Source organism: Alosa sapidissima, chromosome 12 (genome assembly GCF_018492685.1).
Source record: "Alosa sapidissima isolate fAloSap1 chromosome 12, fAloSap1.pri, whole genome shotgun sequence".
NCBI lineage: Eukaryota > Metazoa > Chordata > Actinopteri > Clupeiformes > Clupeidae > Alosa > Alosa sapidissima.
The window spans coordinates 22,580,065-22,598,202 of NC_055968.1; the positions used below are offsets into that span (position 1 = coordinate 22,580,065).

Here is an 18,138-nt window from a genome sequence, read left to right on the forward strand (position 1 = left end):
CTCAGACAGCAGTATCATATGTTGTGAAAGAGTTCTGCAAAGCCCGCTCTAAATCTACCTGCATGCACAATGCCAGGTGTTATTGTACGTTCTGAGTGACTCTTTGACCGGGGAAGCGGTCAAGGAGAAGTGAGCGTTTCTCTCGGTTTACAAAAAGCTTACCTGCGGCGGAGGAGCTGGCCGAGCCGGTCATGTGAAACCCGTTGTGCTGGTGGTGTGAGTTGAAGCCATGAGAATCCCCTGCCAGGTGAACACCGCTGATTGACTGGTCCATTCTGTAATTGTCTCCGAAATGGAAGCAGCTCTGAAAGTTGCCTCTGTAATCTGCCAAGAAAAAAAGATAAGGATAGGAGCTGTTGATCTTTTTTTTTTTCTGAAGCAGGTAGCCTAACAGTAACTGTCAAAGAATGAAAATGATTAATCAAAAAGCATGTTTTATAAAGACAAATTTTTAATCAAAATATTTGCATCGGACAGCTAGGATAGTTATATCAGATAAGCCGACATGGACAAATATCCACCAGAATGTATTAAGGTTTCAGAACCAAAATCTAGTATGATGGAGTTCAGCCAGCTCAGAATATATGGCTATATACAATGCTATAAAAAAGTATATAATTAGGAAATCATTAGTTGACAACACTAACAGTGAAATGGAGGAAGGATTTAATTCTATACTTCAATCAACCAGGGCTCACACATCCACACATGCAACTTTATGGGGGGTACACTGGCATACACCACAAACTATCAGCTCAGTATAGAGCTAAGATACCCTTACTTATGAGCTATTTTACTGACAGATTCTGTATGTGATTAGGATGACATTTGTGCTTACAGTCCCTCAGAGATAAATGATCCAAGGCAGGAGACAATAATTCGGGGTGGTCCAGCATTTTTGTACTGTTCTTCCTCAACTATGCATCGCATCTACAATGTCTCAGCCACAAAACAATGGCAGACCAACAGTGATCTCTCTTAATTGCACTAAAAACAGTGCCCTTTCTCGTCAGATAACTCTGAGCCTGTTTAAATATTTATCTGAGTGTGGAAACTCAGGGGGCGGTGAGTTAACAACCTCTTCCCCTCTGGCCGTTTGTAACCAACTGCAAAACGTGTTGCCGCTTTTATGTAATTGTCTCGCTTTGAGTGGTCCTGAATCGCTGACTTGAATGCAAATACCTCTGGCTAAGCGCACCTAAGACCCTATGGCACACCATAGCAGTATTTCCACGCAATTTCTCAACACAAAAGATCACTATAACATGCACTTATGTGGCCCTGCAAATGACTGGGTCTTTAACTGTCAGGATTGAGAATGTTGCTCAACACATTCCACTTGTGGGAAACATCTCTGGGGTAGTGACAGTATAAAGAAATGTGGGTAAAAAAAAGCCAAGAAGCCAACAAGAGCCCTGTTTAATTCCTTACCTTCACTGAAGGGCAGGTTGTGGAAGTTGGTATATGGCTTGTGGTGTGTGTGGAGATGCTGCTGGCTGCCTATGCAGTTCTGAGGCTTCTCCAGAGACGGGGGCGGCGAGGCTGCACTCTTCATGGAGCTGAGGCCTGGAGACAGCAGAGGGCCTGGCATGCTGCACCACACAAGAAAGGATGGAAGAGCACAACACACATTAGACTGGCTGGCAGGAGGTCTGGAGAGAGAGAATTTGTCACTATACAGTGTGTGAAAGATCCCTATTAATGTCTACCTTGTCATGGAGTTAATTACGGATTCATATTCCATTATTTGTTGCATATTTTTTCATAATTTGAAAATAATTGATGGTTAAACAGTATTTGAATGTCTTTCACATTAACACACAAAGGCAACCATGTGACTGAATCTATCAGCTCTGTTTTTTACAGATAATCAAAACATGTTAACACATGTCACAGAGGAACCCTATCATGTCTCCTGGGGTGCGTTTCCCAAAACCATAGCTAACCTGTTAGCAACTTAGTTGGTTGGCAATGGGAAATTGCATTGCAACCAACAAAGTTGCTCTTGGTTTTGGGAAACGCACCCCTGATTGGTAGGACACAACTTTCCAGTCGAGGCCAGCACATGGAGGGCAGTACACCTGTGAAACCTCTGACATCTCTGACCAAGTGTGACCAAGTGTCACAGGCACTACAATAGGTACACAGCACTGCTGAACGTCCTGAACACACCACTTCAGAACAACAATCAGTCTCTTGGCCAGCCAAGTTCAGCCTATATGAACAGTATAATTTACGAATTGATTGCAGAGATAAGGATTGGAGAATAAGGCCCATGTTTCAGTCCCTTCAGAACCCTATGCTAAAGCCATAGATTTTATTGTTCTGCTCATCTCTTTATGGGATACAAGAGGGTCTGATTAAATGTATTTTTTACCAAGACAGCCCATTGGGCTTTGAGAGGGAAACAATAACAATGAGCTGTATGTTTTCCTCCGCATAGAGATTAATGGTGAAATTAGCCAAATGTCATCTGCTGTGACATCCTCCCCTTACATCACTTTATGGCGCTTTTAACATCATCCCCTCCTCATTACGAAGGAAACGAGGGAGCATGGTTTTGATCAAACCCCCAAAACGTTTTGTTGAGCGGCTCTCTCTAGGAGAAGAGTATTCATTCTTCGTTCCAGATGGTGGGCTTACATAACGTGCCCCCAATATACTGTACACATACACACTGGGTTGCTTGGGGGGGTAGCTATGATAGCTTCTTCATAGGATTCTTGCATTGTGATTAAATAAATACGCCTTTGTTAACTGCATTAGATGCAGCTGTCACAGGCAAAGGCTGAAGATATGCAAAAGCTAAAATCACTCAAACCGAGGAGCCCGTGCCAGGCAAATAGTTCTGTGAAGTCCTAACCTCATTCAAGGCTCTTGTCATTCACTTCACACATCAAAGACTCACACTTTGCATTAAACATACCACATTTCAGAGGGAATACAAAACAAAAACAAACTGGATGAATTGCCTGTTTCAAACCGAAATATGACAAACAGATGCTTGTCCCAACCATTAGAGAATTTTTAATGCTAGGATATTAGGAAAACATGCAAGCAGCATGGGTCGGTGGGGACGTAGGCAGAGGACAGAGAAATATAATTAAACACATCCATCCATATTGTTCTCTGGTTACAGTAAACCATCCTTTGAACACAACTTAGCAAAAAACGTAATTGTATCAGACAGATTTATGAGCTGCATGTTTTCTGAAATACTGAAATTGTAAGTTCAACAGGGTGCTTGAAGCTCTAGTGGAGTCTGTCCTATTTTGAAATGACTATTATGCATTAATAGATGTTAGCTACATATGTGTTGTAAACCTTTGTATAAATCCTCCATATCAGTCTGTCTAGCACAGCGCTCTTGACAAGCGATTCACAATAGATAACCTTAAGGTTCACATTATAGGTCATTAAAGTCATCTGCCTCACTTCCTGTTTTGACAACTCACTCACGACTATTATTTCTTCCTACTATTACTGTTCTTCACTGCGGCTTGATATCATTAATGTGGCATATACTCTGGGTTGTTCCATGCCTAAGAATAGAACCAGAGGAAAGAGCGATGCTTGTGTGTGTGTGTGTGTGTGTGTGTGTAGTGTGGTGCAGGGTTACAGAAGCCCTCTGGAGCCCCACAGCTCTGGGAAAACACACGTGCCTCTCAGCCACACTCCCCCAACAGATACGGCGAGCGGCCCTAATCGCTAAGAGAGCCGGGCTGAGAGAAGCTTTCAGCAGACGTCCACCGCAGGATTTAAAACCTTTCGCCTCGATTCGCTCTCCTCGTGTTTCACTCTGCAAACACCAAAAAGCCTCAGCCTCGTTTAGGAGGAGAGCAGTGAAGAAAATAATCAAGTAATTCCTTGTGCTTTTGCACTGTCACCAAACAGCGTGACTCATGAGGTCTCTAACTCTCTCTTTCTTCCTCCCTCCCTCTCTCTCTCTCTCTCTCTCTCTCTCTCCCCCCTCTCTTTCTGCCTAATGGGCTACAGGCTCAAAAGGTTGTGGTAACATTTTCACAGGGCCCCGGCTGCAGCCAAACGTCGTCCCAACGTTTGCAACGCGGCCGAGAGGGGGAGTGGGGGGCGGCACGGTGCGTGTTAGCGCTGGCTCATGTTCCCGGTGAGCATGGCTAATCCCCACACTGGCACAGGCCCCAGCGCCGCCGTCACCATGTGTTTCTCCGCACAGAGAGAGAGAGAGAGAGGGAGAGAGAGGGAGAGAGGGAGGCCTTCTCCCTCCTTCCCTCCCTCCCTCTCTCCCTCCCTCTCCTGGGAGCTGCTGTCAGCACAAACTCAGGAAACAGTTATACTGTTCATATTTTTACAAGCAGCCTCTATGTGCAGCTAAAGTGAATCATAAGATAATCACGGCCAGCTGCCCCACGCTCAGGCTTAAGGAATGAGGGGAATCTTTCATATGCAATATAAATCTCTCCCGCCAGTATTTACCTTCGGCCATCATCCGCGTGCTTCACAGTGCCTTTTCCAGCCGCACCACTCTGCACTTTTTTCGCTTTTCTTTCTTTCTTTCTTTCTTTCTTTCTTTCTTTCTTTCTCTGCTCTGATCTGCCCTCCATCTCCCCCTTTTCCCCCTCATTGCTATGAGAGCGGTACAACCTCTGACCTCAGTTCCTGAAGAGATTTGGCCCGACACGCACACACTCAATCACACACACACACACACACACACACACACACACACTGACTCACACATACACACACAGACCCAATCACACACTTAATAACACACACACACACACACACACACACTTCCTCACTTCCTCTCTCACACACACAGATACACGACTGAAGTGATGGAGGGAGATGAGGTGAGAGAGTCAGGGGTTATGACACGTGTAAAAGGTGAAACGCTGCGATGCAACGGGACCTCATGAGGGATCGGTGTGTGTGACCGATCGCGAGGACTCAGCTCATACATTACCCCTGAAGGTGGGCGTGGGGTGACGAACCGTTCCGTGGGCTGAGCGAGCCATGATTCACGGAGACCAGTCATGTGAGATCAAGATGTGGGAGGGGACTGTGGGAACCCCGCTTCACAGACAGGGATCAATGCGACTGACTCAGTATACCATGATGTACCGGACAAAATGAGCTGAGCTTGATTGTGTGAGCAAGGGCGAGTCAGTGTGCACAAGCTATCGGATAATATGAGGTGTACCATGAGTCACGGAACTGGAGCACTGCAAAACAACTTCATCATCAACATCATCATCATGTAGTGCTTATACAGACTATTTGCAGTAATAAAATGACTGGCTTAAACGTAATATAAAGACAATTCAGACACTAAAATAGCCCCCTAAAGAGTTCTCTCTCTAAGTTGTCCTCCACTGAAATAAGACTTCGGCTGAAGTCCAATTGTCTCATAGTAACATCCACGTCACCAATCACTGAAATCCCTCGCAGATGTCTCCTGGAGAAGATGTCACCTTGGGCCGCAACGCTCATTGTGTGCAAGAGCTCCTGAGATGAGATGATGTCACCTGCAGGTCGTCCTTGGCGGAGCCGCATCTTCCTCATCGCACGGAGCGGAGCGGAGCGAGGTGAGGGAGGATGAGGGGGATCAGCGGAGGGAAAACAGAGCGAGACGAGCACTCAGGGATGAAGATTCATGAGGAGGGCTGCTCCACTCCTCGTTCGTCTTCCCTCACCTGTCGACGCTCCGATGCTCCTCTGGGAACAGCCAATCCTGCTCCGAAGGGCCGACGTTAACCACGTCCCCACCCCACCCCTCCATCCACCTCCACACACACCCCCCTCCCTCCCTTCCTCCACACACTCCGCTGATGGATCGCAGGGGCGGGTTTTTTTGGCGAGGGACGGTGGGAATGCTTCTGGTTCTGGTTAGCGGCCGTAAAGCCACGCGTGAGAGAGATGGGCCTAGCTGCTCGAGCCCTCAAGCCCGTGTCTAAATAGAGCTCAAACTGCCTCGGGCCACGCAAAAGCCCCGGCTTTCGGCTCCCTGGGAAAACTGGCTGGATAGCATGGTGAACCTGGGCAAGTCACCGCCGTTTGCAGCATTGAATGCCAGAAAAACGGACTGGAATAGGATCTCCATTACATCAATAACCCGCGTCTGGTCTGCGTATAAATGATTTGCAATCCCACTGAACCCAGCCTACTGTTAGCAGCCTGTTGAAACAGTGTGCCCAAATTATTAATAATTTGACATGAGTAAGTACGGCAGAGAGAAGATAAAACAATTACCTCATGACTGTTAGCGTCAACACATGCCGGTGTCAGTAAATCTCAAGCATTTGCTTAACGCCATGAAAAACATGATAAATGCAGCGGCAGTAGCTACATTAACAGCCAGGCGTGAGCAGGCGGGCAGGCTGAAGGCACAGTGCGACTACTGTGAACCAGCCGGTGATATACAGCGCAAACAGCATGGAAACAGCAAATACCACCCATCCGACTGGGTCCAGCAGGCCCAGAAGCACAGCCAGGCCTCTTAGAGAGACTCCGAGTGTTCAGCCTCCCCACGTGTCTCCCTCACTACCGGCTACACACACACGCAGGGACACACACCCGAGACCTAGAGTGCGCAAAAATGTATTTTAACTGGCATATTTGAATATTAGCTTCAAAAAATGACACTTGTATTTACAAAGTAAAATGAGTCTAAATGGCCCGTTTCAGCCAGGGTAAACACATTTAGCTATGAGGTCAGAGTGTGTTTCAGCAGAGTGAAGTTAGTTAGATAATTTTGTCAAAATGTTTAATGTCCTGCAAACCCATTTGGGAAAAACAAGTGCGGCACCACTATTGACTTTGGCACAGGCCTGTATACTCAAGGCTTTAAACATGTAAATCAAATGCTCAATCTGCAGTCAAATGTGAGTCGACATTTCATACCTTGCTTGTTGTAGGTCCTGGCAAAGAACACTCTCAGATGGGCTCGATAAAGAGAGTTATATGTTATATGAATATAGGTATTTTGATCAGACATCTCAGTCTAATGAAATCCTCAAATAAAGTTGTTTTTTCTCTTTGCAGTTATCTTAATGCTTTGCTGTCATCACATTTTAGCACACACACACACACACTCCGTACCCCCCTGACGGGAATAGAGCTGAGTGCTTTGGGTGGGCCAGTACAGACATAACATGATTGGCTGGACAGAAGATGGCATTGGATTGGAAATGTAAGATACATGTCTTTTTTTTTTTCTTTCTCATTTTTTTCAAGAAAGGCCTCCTTTTTCCATTTGGTACTGGAAAGGAAAATGTGTCTACTCCGTCCCCGGTATATTGACCATGGCATATTTCAGACATTCCCGAACAGGTCCAATGAGGAGCAGCGGCCTCTTATTCAGTTCCAATCTGTCGTTCTGACCTTGGGACTCAATGCGCATAGTGTTTCCACCCCATCACTCATGCCCAGACCAGTTCAGGCCTAATCCTGCTCCAAGTAGTCGTAATTGTTAGTTTAACCTCTAAAACCACTTGCTAATTGTCTGAAGTTTCTTTTTGGTTAAAAGAAACAACAAACCACCCAACATTCTCCCGATGCTTGGAAAAACAGGTCACCCTCTTAAGATGATCATACGTGACAATTTGCCTGCTGCTCCAGCAAAATGACATGGCTCTTGTTGTGTTTGTGCTGGAAATGGACTTGTCCACTGTTGCTGTTTGCCTTCCTCCCCCTGCTGTGCCATTCTTTTTCTTGAATCTGAAGTATGCCTACACTTGCCTCGCTTGGCCCTGCGCTAACTCGATCCAAACTCACCGCACCGAGGAGCCTGAAGGTTTTTTTAACGATTAAGATTGTTTTTCCATCTCCTCCTGCGGTGACTTTCTTCGCCGTTTTTTATTCTCCGCAGCGGCGCATAAACTCTCGGTGACACATCGGCTCCGCAGCTTTTGCCGCTAAGACGGGGGTCTCGAGCGAGGGCCTTAATAGGAAACACACCTTTGGTCCACCGAGTGGGCAGGAGTCAGGACAGGCCGCTGCAGACACCAGCCTGCTCCTGCTCTTACTCCTGCCGCTGTGATCTATGTGAAACTGAGTACACGCCACAGCCAGGGATGGAAGCCTGACTCCATAATCAGACACCGGATACAGTACTCCCTCCATAAAGCAGCAGGCTCTGGTAAATGCTGCCTCCACACATAAACCGAATGACCGACCGTCCACCGCAGACTTAAGTGACATCAGTTTACAATGTATAGCCTCGATAAATATACTGTATCATGTGTTGCTTCCTCTGTCAGGGGAGTGGGGAAATCAACATGGCTAAGTGAGCCTTACAGGCCAAATAAATAACAGAAAAATACTTTAAGGTAAATACAGGCATTAAAACTACACTGAACCATCAGAGTATACCATTAACCACCAACATTAACCACCAAAATTACACATTCTCGGTTTGTAACACACTCATGTTATGCTGACACTGCTCTGAGGGCCGTTTAGCCTGAATAGAGAAGGGAACATTTGTGGGGACAATTAGATTGTCCCCACAGTCCCCGAGTGCTTTGACTAGTGGATTTGTGTTGATAGGCCCTAAGCAAAATGCAGTGAGTCAGCATGGTCTCTTCGTCACCTAAGGACAGAGATGAGTCCAGGAATGAATCACATAAACATAAACACACACACACACACACACACACACACACACACACACACACACACACACACACACCCACACACACACATACATACTGTACATACATACACACACACAAACTCTCACACACATACACATACACTCTCACTCTCCATCACACACACACACACACACACACACACATACAGGGGGCAGAGAAGGGTCTTTGGAGCTCTCTGGACACACAGTATAACACCAGCGGAGTGGAAAAGGAAAGGTCATCTCAGGCTGAACCAGGCTGACCTCATCTGGGACACTTTCACACGTAACCCTCCCGAGAGCCGTAAGTTAAATACGACAATGAGCTAAGGCGCAAGGGAGGATACGCAGGACTCGTGGAGTGCTTGCGACACAATATAAGCGTCGTTCCGGGATGTGACAGATTCGGCCTAACCCACGCAAAAAAAGAGAAAGGGCCTCCACCCAAGGGCAAACGAGTGGGCAAGCAGCTTTTTCCCAGCAGTGACGGGGGAGAGAGAGAGAGAGATGACAAAGAGAGAGTGACCACCCGCACCTCTGGTACTGTGCAAGCACTCGAAGATTCAACACAGTCCTCACACTGCGACCACCACTGCTGTGATCCTTGTTCAACTCCACATGATATCCCAGCTCAGAACAATATCTGAGAGAATGTACTGTGTGTGTGTGTGTGTGTGTGTGTGTGTGTGTGTGTGTGTGTGTGTGTGTGTGTGTGTGTGTGACTTTGTCTTTGACTACAGTCTAGAAGAAGCCTACCTTACCAAGCTTTTAAAGTATCAGCCACTCAGAGACGTTGTTGTACAGCTTGGGTACAAATGTAAGTTGTTGGTGTATATATTTGGAAGCCTAGTTAATGTCCACAGACTAGTAGTCAGGGGTTTGCAGATTGCTGGCCTCTCTAAGCCAAGAGCAAAGGCTCTAGCAAAATTCTGTTTAATTTCTGTGATGCTTGGCAGTCGCCACATATGGAGAAGGCGCTGTTTTTTGTACCCATGAACTGAGACCAGAGGCATAGGCTACTGGGTTTATAATGCTGGTATCTAAGATTGTTTGTGTTCAATGAAATCTATTGTAAAATGTGAACACAAATAAAGGCATTAAAATATGTGTGTAGTTGAGCGCAGGGGTCAGTACTTACCCCTCCCTAGAGAAAAGAGATGGTAAAGGTTGTTGTGTGCGTGTATGTATTTAAATGTGTGTGTGTGTGTGTGTGTGTGTGTGTGTGTGTGTGTGTGTAGTGTGTACACAGGGTCACTACTCACCCCTCCCTACTGCTCTCCATACTAGTGGAGAGAGATGTGGGGTGAGGACTGTTGGTTGTGCGTGTGTGTGCATGTGTGTGTGTGTGTGTATGTTAGTGTGTAGTGTAGTGTGGACGCAAGGCCACTACACACCCTTCCCTCGTACTCTCCAAACTCAAGGACAGAGATGGAGGGGACTGTTGTGCGTGTGTAAGTGTAAGAGCTAGTGTGTCTGTGTCTGTGCGTATGTGTGTGTGCATGTGAGTGTTTGAGTGTGTGTGCATGCACAAGTGTGTGGATGAAGGGTCAGTACTTACCCCTCCCTGGCGCTCTCCATACTGGACAGAGGGGAGAGATGGTGGGGGCTGCCGCCGATGTCACGGTCCAGGCGGGGCTGTCGCGGGGGCAGGTCGGGGCCGGGGGACAGCATCTCCACCGTGGCCCCGTGATGGGGGGTGCTGGAGCCAGCGAACAAGCCTGAAAGACAAACAACACTAATGCACAAAACGTGCCAGATAAACCCGAGGACTCTTAGAGGCCCTGCGTCGCACGTTGACCAAATTAAGCCTGCCGACTTTCATGGCAACAAGCATTTTTGTTTTGACAACGCAGATCCAATCAGAGGGCCTTTGGAAAAATAAAATGTTCCGTGTTTTGGTGCTGTTTGCAATTCACTGTACATCGTTTGCACTGCCATGGCGAATGCTTGTGATTGGCCTTCGGGGCTTTCTATTAACGTGTCCTGAATCTTAAGAGCTCCATTGAGTCGCAGGCCAGGACAACGGCAATGGCGGGACATGAGAGAGAGGATGAAACATCAGCTACCGGATACCTGCTGCCCTGAACATAAGCTCCTGACATTTCTGGGAATTCGTAATGACTCTACCAGCAACAACAACCTTTTTTTTTGCCTTGATTCAAGTATCACGATGCCATAGATTATATAGTCTTATGAGGTCGGCCCCAAATCAAAACGACAGTCGAATGCTCCCGTGCGGCAGTCACTATCTGCCCCAAGCTTCTCGAGTTGCCTAACAGGCTAAAGGCCACAAACTGCTGTCTCCCCTCTTGTAAATCTGCTCCTTTGAATTTGCCCTGTGATTTCTTTTCCAGGGGTCCGCGGGGACGAGCCGCACTGACTGTCCGACACAGTTAGTCGCTCGAGGAAGCGCTCCTGTTCTCTTTTTTATCTTTTCTTTTTTTTGTTGTTTTTTCCTTTCCAGCTGCTCCCCAGTGAAAGCAAGGTCTATCTGACAGCTTTCTGAAATGGTTACAAGCTTGATTCATTACACCAAAATCATCAATCAACCCACGTAAATGGTTTCCCCTTTAGCCTCAACATCTGCTACTAGGCCCCGGCAAACAGTCGACAAATAGCAGCAGTGATTGCCTCAGTTTTATCGGTCGCTCCGCGAAGATGGAGAGAGAGAGAGAAAGACAGAGAATGTAGTGCTTGGAGGGAACAGCTTGGGATCTTTTTCAACTTGTGTCAAAGATGTCGCAGAGAAACCAGATGGCTTGTGCTAACCTTGGGCCTACTACTAAGTGCCACACACACACACACACACACCCTGCCAACCACTCTGAAACCTACGCTATACATGCCTTAAATAATCACCACTGGCTATGTTGAATATCCCTCCGTTAAACTTTGGTCTTAGTGTATTACACCATGGAATGTGTCACGTTGATCTTTGATTATGTCATAATCTTTGGAAACAAGATGTTGAGCTCTCTTGAAATGCAGTGGTTTATGAAAACAGCGTGGCGTCCAAATCTGGAAACACAAAACCAATGCCCTCAAACAGAATTTGATACATTTTGAGTCCCCTCCCCAGAACACATTTTTTCGCAGATGATTGACGCATGGACTCAGAGAGAAGAATGTTGAAAACTAAAGGGGAAAGCCAAGTGGAACTAGTGTGCACTGAGTAATTGCATAAATAAACACTCTGTGTGTGTTTATGTGTGTGTGTGTGTGTGTGTGTGTTTGTGTGTGTTTTTGTACTGTATGTTCATGTACTGTATTCGGTTGTGTGTGAGTGTATATGTATGAGAGAGTGCATGTGTCTGTGCAATAAAGAAGAAATTGTGCAATTACTATAAACTCTGTGTGTGTGTTTGTGGTTGTGTGCGTGGTTGTGTGTGTGTGTGTGTGTGTGTTTGTGCTTGTATCTGTGGATAAGGAGAATGAGAGGTATTGAGAGAGTAGGAGAGAGACAGACCTCCATCCATTCAAAAGGGTCTCATCCTCACTCCTCTCCCACCACTGGCTTGAGAACAAAGCCTTGTTCTGGGCTTGCGAGCGGGCCTGAAGCATCCCAAAGAACATCACACTCTCAGGCATGTTGGCCAGCTTGGCCCACCACTACTCGAGGAAACAAGAACATGCGGCCACAACAACCTACAAGCACCTCCGGGCTAAACGCATTTGCACACTGAAACGGGGAGGATCCCCTTTGAACGAAAAGGGAGAGCAAGCATTGGCAAGAACTTTAAAATCAATTTCTCCCTTCCACGGATGATTAAAAACAACTTAAACTTTAACAGCGAGTGGTCAGTAAGTGTAGTGTGCCTATTGTGCTCGGAGAATGAACCTCTGATTTTTTTCTCTCTCACCAATAATCACAAACACTCACCAATGAAATTTCTCTTTGGTCCAAGGCACACCAAGCGATTCAAAGTTGAGATATGGCTTGAAGTGATGCTGTTGCCATGTTTCAAATTATTAATAATCCCTATAAGATAAAGCTTGGCGGCTCACAGAGAGATATAACACTGATAAATGGCAATAATTCAATATAATGTAGCGTGCACGACACTCGAGTTAGCATGCTGTTCTAACGGACTGCTCCAGATGTCTGGATTAATACCATTACACATGTTCCTCATAATCATCACATTTCTTCTCCTCGGCTACGTCCATTACAGCGTATTGTTTTTGGAGCCTGTCAGAACCTTATGTAAAAGTCTTATGTGCTTTGAGGTGAACAGAGAGGGCTGCAGTGGAAACAAAGCACTTTCAATTAAGGAGGAGATCGGCAGCTTGTTGATTAGCCATGCTGTTGTTTTTTTTTATAACGAGCGGCTGTCCAACCGGGTGTTTTGGGCAGTGAAATATTAGCTGCTCTGCGGCTCTGCCGCTCTAGCTGAAAACTTAAACTGAGTCCAGCACCTCTGGTGCCAGGTTGCGTGTCAAAAGTGAAAGTTTAGCTGCAGTTAAATATAGATGAACTATCAAGGCTATCAGGGCTAGCTGAGTGGATGTGAGTGTGAGTGAGAGTGCCGGAAGGGGCAGTGAAGTGACCTGTGAAGATGTCCTGTCCCAGGCCAGGGGAGCGGCCATCTTTGCCATTGAGAGAGGACTGCTGCTGGCCGGGAGTGGGGCAGAGGAGATGTTGTGAGGGGGTAGAGCCATGATGCAGGTGCTGGACGGACAGGCAGTCAGTCAGGGCGTCCGTGTCCAGGTGCGGACATGGCCTCAGCTGTCAATCAAATCAAACATGAATATGGTTAGAGCGCATGTAGAGAGGAATGAAGTGGAAGAGAGGCACAAAAGGTACATTTCCATGGAAGCATCAGACAAACACATCGTCCAGCCTTTCCCCTAGTTTTCTTTCCCTGCCAAACATTGCAGCTCCAATGTATCCCAAGCCATATGGTGTGCTGATCTTCAGTAAATCCACCGAGTGATCCTTGTCAGAATGATGGGGTGTCTCTCTTGTTGAGATTAGGGGCTGGGCTGTTAACCACTCAAATTTTACTGCCTGGCCATTCATAGGAGTTCCAAGTCAAGGAAATGATACAAAGAACTCTCAATGGCGTGTCTTTCCAGATATTGACTAACAAAGATAAAACAGGCCATGAAAGGATTTCTGTGCCTTTTTTTAAGAGGAGAGCGGGGCTGTTGCGTGTGGATGTTGCACAGGGGAGCCAGGCCCAGATGATGCTCGTGATGTTTTAATGGCGCTGCTCTGCGTTTGAGGTCGTTGGCCTGTTTGTGCCAGCAAGGGCAGCAGTGGCGGTGGCAGCAGGGGAACAGAGGCACATTTGTGAGCCCGAACAGACATCTTTTAATAAAGAACTGCATCAGTTAGCAGTGACATCTCTGAAGAGCACTGCGGAGGAAATGACGGGCTTAAAGGCCTGAATGGTAACCACAGGCAACCCCTCCACTCTCCCCACTCTTCCTCCCTTCAAAAGCCCCTTTTCTCTGATTGGAAACATGAGGAGGACGGGCCGGGATGGGATGAGGGGAACTCCAGCCTCAGCCATCCTCATCCACCTACCCGACAGTCTGTCTGCTCGTCCATCCGTCTGTTTATCTATCCATCCACACCTTTCCACAGCTCTCAAGGCCTGGAAAAGTGTGTGGGAGGGGGGGCAGGAGAGGTGGTGGTGATGGTAGTGGTGGGGGGCAAAGTTGTGTTGAGGGGAGTTGGAGTATTGGGGGTTGTTGATGTTGGTGCGTGTGTGGGTGGTGTGTTGGGGTGTTTGGTAGGACAAGCTTGAGGTGAGGGGTGCTGGTGGTGGTTGGGGTTGGGGTTGGGGTTGGAGGGGGAGGCGGCAGGGGGGGGGTAGTTGGCTGTTAGCTGCCGCGCTCCGCTGCATTTTTCAGGATTAACCTGACAGCTCCAACATCTGTCCTGCGCTGCCGAAGCAAAGCTGTGGGCGGAGACCACTTCTGAGTGACACACAAAACGCCGCGGCACGGCATGGGAGGAGCCCCCTCCGTTCAGTGGGCCATCGGAAGGGGATACCAATTGCCTCACGTTTGATGTAGAGTCTATGGTGACCTGGGGAGGACAAGGCAGTTGCCCCACTCCGGAAAAATATGGTTTGTTCTAAAGACGCCACCTTGCAAAAGGCATATTTAGTTCCCTCCATGACTAGTACATGGTGCTGTGAAGGGGCGGGAGTGCGGAGATTTAAGACAGAGGATTACTTGGCCACCATAAATCAGACCCACAATCTAATTAGCCATTACAATAACTCAAGGGCTACAGTCTCTGTGGAGTTCTTCCACTTACTCAACAGTTCCACTGCAAATGTTATTATATCAACAAATACAATTACACATTTTTGTAATGTTTTTTCTTGGTAACCAGGCTCTTTCTCCCATATAAGGGGTGTAAAATGATTGGCTGTGTGATACAGTTAGAAATACACAGATCACACTAAAAAGATATACTATGTGTGTGTGGAGCAATGCAAACAGCAGTGGACCATACAACAGATCTGGCCCTGATCAGAATCGTACCACAGAGGAATGACTTCTGGGAATGGAGAGTGCCTGCAGAATGTCATTGTGCGTGCGTGTGTGTGTGTGTGTGTGTGTGTGTGTGTGTGTGTGTGTGTGTGTGTGTGTGTGTGTGTGTGTGTGTGAGTGTGTGTGTGTGTGTGTGTGTGAGTGACAGAGAGAGAGAGTATCTGTATATGTTTTTTTTTATGTGTGTGTGGGTGTGTGTGTCTGTTAGTACATGTGTGTGTGTGCTTGTGTGTGTGTGTGTGTGTGTGTGTGTGTGTGTGTGTGTGTGTGTGTGTGTGTTGTATGTGCGTGTGTGTGTGCACGCTTGCATTATCACTGCTTTTCTGCTGGTTGGATGGAGGCAAGCGTGCTTGTTTGACATTTGTCCACAACATCTGGTCACTGGGGTATTGTGCACTAGAGCTTATTAACAATGGTACATGCACACATGTGTTTCCCCTTATGGCAAGGAGCACTGGGAACACATCATCCTTTTGCCGTGCAGCCCAACGCAACACAATGAGCCCATTCTCCCCATATTTGCTGATTTTAATAAAGAATGCGCTTTTGACTGTGTACATGTTGAAATGTGGTCAAACCTGATCTATTGTTAGGGAAATGATTTTCAAAGACAATCTAAATAAAACCAACTGCCTGACACGGGGGATAATTTGCAATTAGGCATGAAAAATACCTACTTGTGAGCAGCGAGGTTCTCAGAACAGTGGTTCAAAGCGGAGCTGACCTCTCTGTGTGTCCCACTGTGTCAACATAAACTGAGACTTTCTTCCTTTGTCTTTGGGTTATGTTGCCATTTTTCACCTTTTTGTCATGTACTTCTCCTTTCATAATGTACTTTCCCTTTCTCTCTCTCTCTTAATCTCTCTCTCTCTCTCTCTCTCTCTTCTCCCAGAGGGCGTCTTACCTTCCTACGCACCTGTTGTTCTTTCGCCGAGTGGATCTTGACGTGCTTGCGCAGGGAGCTGGGGTCCGTGTAGCGTTTAGTGCACCCTGGGATCTGACAGGCGTACGGTTTCTGGAAAAGAGTTGTTACAATAAATGTGAGCCCAGCAGTTGTATTTTTTTTTATTATCATTCTCTTCTCTTTGTCCTATGGTAGGGGACACTGCATGAGAGATTAAATCCTGGTGGACTAGCCCTCGAGAGGACATGACATCAGAGTAAAATCATTCAGCACTCACACTCGCACACACACACACTACACACACACACACGCACACACTCACACAGAGACACACAAACACACACACACACACACACACACACACACACACACACACACACACTCACACACTCACACAGAGACACACAGACACACACACACACACACACACACACACACACACTTTCATACTTGGTCAGGATGAGAACAGACAAGGGTAAAACACAATCGTGGACATGGGAGAGTCAGTGACGTTGACGATTTGGGAAATGCTGTAAAAACACAGGTGAGGAGAATGGAGGAGGAGGAGGGGGAGAATGGAAGTAGAAGGAAAGATGAAAGCCTACCTTTACGCTGACAGAATTCAGAGAAAAAGAAGAAACACATTCATTACGTTCATGCACATGTAAATATTTCCACAATCATAAAATTGTCAGTAGCCAACTTTTCATAATGTACACCATCAATGTCAGTTACTCCCACCCAAGTTGTTTCTTTCATTAACTCTAGTAATATGTTTAATAAAATCATATTTTTCATACACTTTATCACAACTGAAGTTCATTGCAACTAATGCATTAACTAATGTTAAAAATGGACCATTCCCAGAAAGCATCCCCTGTTTATGAATGTTAACCACTCCATGTTGAATCTTGACAAAACAACTGAAAAACGATCTGCGTCACCACTGCAGAATGCTGGTTTCTAAGATGTGATTGAAGAGTAATAATGCTGAGTTTACATTGAATTGTGAACTATGATTGATGGCTTTAATAATGCTTTCACTGGCTGTCTGTCAGACCCTATTCTGCCAGAAGAGAAATTAAACAGAAATAGGATGGAGGCTGAGATAATCCCACTAACAAAGATGGCTTTTTAAAATGGCTTGTGATGAACTGACTTTCTCTGTGTGTAATTTTTTTCCCCACTTAAATTCAGGCAGTAATTAAAGTGAAAATGGACACCGTCGCTTTCTAAGGACTTTGCCTCTACCTTCAGCCCGAGCTCTAAATAACACTGTTTTTACAAGGCAAGGCTTGGCCTGCTAATTTCTGCAATGTGTTTGTTTTCTTGAGCAATGGCATACAATCCCCCTGCCGTTAAACCCACCACAAACACAGACTGAGAGGGAGGAAAGGGGGGAGGGAAAGAAGGGGGGAAAAAGAAAGCAAACGGTTAGCGCTGTCAAGAGGAAATAAAATAAATAACATTACAGTTGAAATGATTTTCTCTCTCCCTCTCTCTTTCTCTCTGCCCCCCCCCCCCACTCTCTCTCTCTCTCTCTCTCTCGGTTCGCCTCACAGAGGCATTTAGTGTAGCTGTGACGCTGACCGCTCGTTGTGCGTTAATGCCAAGTGATGGGCATCTGGAGTCCGCCTTTTAATTGGCCATGTCAGTGCGGCAACAGCCGTTGGAAACGAGGTAGCTAGCGACTAGTAGCTGCGATAAAGCAGATCGCCGTGGCAACGTCTGTGACGGGAATGACTAATGGCTGAATCAGGCTTTCCTCTCTCTCTCCGGCTGCGCTGGCAGTGACACAAGCGAAGCCCTGTCTCGCCGCACCGTGCCTTCGCCCACTGTTACCGTACCAGGGACTTTAACGACCTGGGGCATGTCAGCCGATGCCCGTGCGCCGAGCCGGCACATGCCGGAGACCGCCGGAGACGGCCGGCCTTGAGCTTCGCCCAAACCGGCACAGACACAAAAAAGCCTTTTAACGAGAGGCGCGGAGAGTGGCCCATATTAACAAGTCCAGTCCAAAAAAACTTCCAAGCTTCAGAAAGAGAGAGACAGCAGAGAGAATTGTATGATTTTAACCAGACCCTGTGAGTAATAATTTTTTAATTTC

General features: G+C 46.7%; 1 protein-coding gene across 2 annotated transcripts in view; it reads right to left on the reverse strand.

The window, feature by feature from the left end:
* Positions 1-18,138, reverse strand: part of LOC121678278 (zinc finger protein GLIS1) — a 39,390-nt gene that overhangs the window by 1,607 nt on the left and 19,645 nt on the right. The window contains exons 3-7 of one of the 2 annotated variants that reach the window (XM_042057676.1): positions 16,044-16,142; positions 13,166-13,343; positions 10,176-10,335; positions 1,432-1,592; positions 163-324 (exon numbers count right to left, since the gene is read on the reverse strand). In XM_042057676.1, coding sequence (XP_041913610.1) covers positions 163-324; positions 1,432-1,592; positions 10,176-10,335; positions 13,166-13,343; positions 16,044-16,142 — 760 coding nt within the window. Of the gene's footprint in view, positions 1-162; positions 325-1,431; positions 1,593-10,175; positions 10,336-13,165; positions 13,344-16,031; positions 16,143-18,138 lie in introns of both variants that reach the window. The other variant, XM_042057675.1, reaches the window with a different exon arrangement.